Below are 4,800 nucleotides of genomic sequence, written 5' to 3'. Positions count from 1 at the left end.
TGATCGATTGATTGATCGATTGATTGATTGATCGATTGATTGATTGATTACGCTGCATTTCCCCCGACTTATTTCCTGGACTTATTGTTGGTCTGAATCAGACGTCCATCTCACGTCTTCAACTTGCTGCAAAATGCTGCTGCTCGCTTTTTTAACAAAAACATCTAGACGTGGACGCATCCCTCCCGTTCTCTGCACCCTGCACTGGCTCCCGGCGCGTTTTAGAATAGATTTTAAGATTTTATTGTTTGTTTTCAAAGCTTTAAACGGTCTCGCCCCGGAGTATTTGTCTGAAATTTTAACCGCGCGGGAATAAAACCGGTCATTGCGTTCTTCAAACCAGATGGTTTTAGAAGTCTAAATGTCCAGGTATAAACGGTGTTGGGGGGGGGGGGGGGGGGGCTGGCTTTTGCAGTTGTGCCCGAGACTCTGGAACAAGTTCCCGATAGTACTGGTACAGATGTGGCTCTTTGGGTCCAAACTCAAAACTATCTTGTCAGTTGGCTTTTAATACGTAGCAGTGGTGGTGACAATTTCATTCTTTTGTTTTCTTGTAACTTTTCTGATTTTATGTTTTCTATGTTTACTCTTTCTATCGTATGTTGTGATTTTTCATTTGTTAAGCACTTTGGACCCTGCTGGTTGTTGTAAAGTGCTATATAAATACATTTTGATTGATTGATTGATTGGTTCTCCTTCTCCTTAAACAACATTAAATCAACACACACACACACCACACACACACACACACACCCACCACACACACACACACACACACAACACACACACACACACACACAACACACACAGAAATGCTGGCTCAACGCACACACCAGCGCACATATATATATAAACATCAGGCCACTTAAGTAGACTACGGAAAAAGCTCTGCGTGGAGCCTCCACACGATCGTAAATCAAGCTTTAGTGGAGGCAGGAAAACACAACACAGGCCGAGGATCCATCCAGAGGAACCAGGACAAGGTTCCTCAAGAGAGACTTTGTTGTAACTTTACTGTAATTCCTCTGAACTGGAGCTGCAACTCACAGCCAGCTTCACTGTCGACTCATTTGTCGAGTAGTTGGTAAATCGAAAAATCGTTTGGTCTATAAAAATTAAAAAAACTCTGATTAAGATTTTTCTATATTTTCTGACATTTTATAGACAAAACTAATGGATTAATTGAAAAAGTAAATATAAATATATATATATGTTATATATAAAACACTCATCGGCCACTTTATAGGTACACCGTCAAATGCTCGTTAACACTTAATTTCTAAGCGCCAATCACATGCGGCAACTCAGTGCATTTAGGCATGTAGACATGGTCAAGAGAATCTCCGCAGTTCAAACCGAGCATCAGTATGGGGAAGAAAGGTGATTTGAGTGACTTTGAACGTGGCAGATTGTTGGTGCCAGAAGGGCTGGTCTGAGTATTTCAGAAACTGCTAATCTACTGGGATTTTCACGCACAACATCTCTAGGGTTTACAGAGAATGGTCCGAAAAAAAAAAACATCCAGTGAGCGGCAGTTCTGTGGGCGGAAATGCCTTGTTGATGCCAGAGGTCAGAGGAGAATGGCAGACTGGTTCGAGCTGATAGAAGGGCAACAGTGACTCAAATAACACCCGTGACAACCAAGGTGGGCAGAAGAGCATCTCTGAACGCACAGTACGTCGAACTTGAGGCAGATGGGCTAAGCAGCAGAAGACCACATGGGTGCCATCCTTTCGCTAGAACAGGAAACTGAGACTACAATTGCACAAGCTCATCGAATTGGACATAGAAGATTGGAAAAACGTTGCCTGGTCTGATGAGTCTCGATTTCTGCTGCGACAGTCGGATGGTAGGGTCCGAATTTGGCGTCTAACATGAAAGCATGGATCCATCCTGCCTGTTCAACGGTTCAGGCTGGTGGTGGTGGGGTCATGGTGGGGGAATATTCTGGCACTCTTTGGGCCTTGGTACCAATTGAGCATCGTTGCAACGCCACAGCCTACCTGAGTATTGTTGCTGACCATGTCCATCCCTTTATGACCATAATGTACCCAAATTCTGATGGCTACTTTCAGCAGGATAATGCGCCATGTCATAAAGCTGGAATCATCACAGAGGTTTCTTGAACATGACAATGAGTTCGCTGTACTCAAATGGCCTCACAGTCACCAGATCCAATCCATAGAGCATCTTTGGGATGTGGTGGAACGGGAGATTGCATCATGGATGTGTGCAGCCGACAAATCTGCGGCAACTGTGTGATGCCATCATGTCAATATGGACCAAACTCCCTGAGGAATGCTTCAGCACCTTGTTGAATCTATGCCACGAAGAATATGAGGCAGTTCTGAAGGCAAAAGGGGGTCCAACGTTATAGAGCTGGGGTACCTAATAAAGTGGCCGGTGAGTGTATATAATTATATATATATATATATATATATTTTAATCCAGCTTTTCAAATGACTTTCTTTGTTAAGTAAGAAAACATTTAAGCCGGCAGAGTGCAGATTCATAGCTGCAGCCATCTTGATCTAAACTCATTTTTCCCCATTTCAGCAGACAAGTGCGCGCGTGTGCGTGTGCGTGTGCGTATGTGTGTATGTATGTGTGTGTGTGTGTGCGTGTGTGTTCTTGCCTCCAGGGCAAACATCCTACAGAAGCATCTCTTCTTTATTTCACAACTTCACCACTCACTCCTTTGTGTCCCGTGGTGGCCTAAATGAAAACACAGAGCCGGTGCGACACATCGCTGCTGCACGGCGAGAGGCTGCGAGGTGTTACACACGGGGGGGGGGGGGGGGGGGGGGGGGGGGGGGGGGGGGGGGGGGGGGGGGGTCAAAGGTCGGCTTGAGTGAGGAGTGAGTGAAAAGAGGCCGGGCGGAGAAAGCTGTACGAGCAGGCACGAGCACGTCAGGGAGGGCGGACAGAAGAACAGCAGCGACTCGGTGCATTCTTTTAACGTCTGAGCACAAATAACGTTTTAGATTATTCACAATCTGCCTCCAGAGTGACAGGAAGCTATTTCGCCATTCTGTCATTGTGACACCTCATACAGGAAGTGGACACACACACACACACACACACACACACACACACACGCACACACACACGCACACACGCACACAAGCTCTTCCTGAATCATGCAGTCACAGTGGCACCGCCTCCTGCTCTTTATCAAGATTCAAAAACTCGTAGGAAGGAAGAACTGGAAAAAAAAAAGAAAAAACAAACACCAACTCATCTAACACAGGAGCTGTTTTTGTCTCAATCTTGTGTCTCAGTTTTGGACACAAAGCTCCTTGTTTGTGTGTTGTTGGGTTTTTTTTAGAACAATGACACACTTCAACTTTGCCTGTTTATTTTGTTTTAACCCCAAGGAATAAAAAATCCTCAAATCAAAATCCGAACCACTACAAAAGGATTTTCCACCACGTCCCCAGAGTGACGGGTGGGGACTTGTGACCCTAAGTTTAAAGGTTTCATGTTAACATACGGCGTATTTTACGCCCCATTTGTGCTCTGAGGAAGCATTTCTGTTACCCAATAATAACCTTTTTGTCATGTTACCGTAGAGCTGAAGCATAAAGGGATCAATATAAAACTATTTGGGTAATCGATGTATGATTTCAGTCAGATTTATGGGAAACATATCAAATTCACTCCTAAATTTTGCAAGGATAAGCTGCTTTTTTGTCTTATAATTATATATATATATATTTATTTATTTATTATATATGGGGGTTTTAGACTGTTGTCAGCTTAGGCTTTAGGAAATTGTGACAAGAATTATTAACAATTTTTTGATATTTTAGAGACTACAAGATTCAGATTTATAGCTTTAAAACAAAGTATTACATTTGTGTTTAATACTTCTATATAGGAGTATTACAGCATGTTTGAGTGCTCAGAGTGATGCTTTATAGTGTATTTTGATCTAATTTGGCGTTTGTGTAAGAGCTTTAAGTGTATTTTATATACATTGTATAAGTTTTTGTTAAATATTGGACCTTTGAGGCAAGAATAATGATCCAACAGTGACTTTAAATGTGTATTATAATCTAATTTGGCTTCCCTAAAGGAACTTTAAGAGTAGAACAACCATCTAACAGTGCCTTTAAGATGCATTGTTGTGTTGTGTTAGTGTATTTTATATCATGTGTTGTCCATTTCACAGCTTTTAAAGGTAGACTAATTATCTAACAGGGACATTATGACGCTTTAAATGACATCCTGCGTGGGTTATACCTGCATTACCTGTCTACTACAAGTCTGTCCCGCAGTTTGACAAGAGGACAAATGTTTAAATGTCTCACCTCTGCAGCCGTGCCCCCCAGAGGCATCTTCTGCCAGGGATCCGCCAACTGAGCCAGGGGCATCTTCTCCTTTTATTTCCCCCCTTCTACTTTTATTTCTTTCTGTATTTACTCCTCTCTTCTGCCCCAGGTTCGACGTCCCTCCCTCGGCCAACACTTTCAGTCCACCCGGCTTCTCCCTCCCTCCCTTCCTTCCTTCCTTCCTCCCGTCTTTCTTTTCCTTTCCTTCTTTTAAACGAAACGTGTGTTTGAGCTGGTTGTCCGTTTTCTGGTCCCCCCTCTCCCGTGGAACCGGAGCGTCCCACCGACCGTTCGAGCAGAGCCGAGCCGTGCGAACACCTTCTAATTCCGGATCTGCTGCGGCGCTGGGACCGCCCCTTCCTCCGGGGAGACGCACTCACACAGAGAGGAGGAGGAGGAGGAGGAGGAGGACGCCCTTTTTCGGAAACTGATTGACTCAAAACACACACACACACACACACACACA

General features: G+C 44.0%; 1 protein-coding gene across 1 annotated transcript in view; it reads right to left on the bottom strand.

Moving 5' to 3' along the window:
- Positions 1-4,800, bottom strand: part of rps6ka3b (ribosomal protein S6 kinase, polypeptide 3b) — a 77,434-nt gene extending 72,634 nt beyond the window's left edge. Inside the window, exon 1 of the mRNA XM_032504524.1 lies at positions 4,314-4,800. Coding sequence (XP_032360415.1) covers positions 4,314-4,376 — 63 coding nt within the window. The 5' untranslated portion in view covers positions 4,377-4,800. The remainder of the gene's footprint in view (positions 1-4,313) is intronic.

This window comes from Etheostoma spectabile, chromosome 22, assembly GCF_008692095.1.
Source record: "Etheostoma spectabile isolate EspeVRDwgs_2016 chromosome 22, UIUC_Espe_1.0, whole genome shotgun sequence".
Classification (NCBI taxonomy): Eukaryota; Metazoa; Chordata; class Actinopteri; order Perciformes; family Percidae; genus Etheostoma; species Etheostoma spectabile.
The sequence above is the reverse complement of the archived record's forward strand: the minus strand, read 5'-3'. Positions and strand labels throughout refer to the sequence as shown.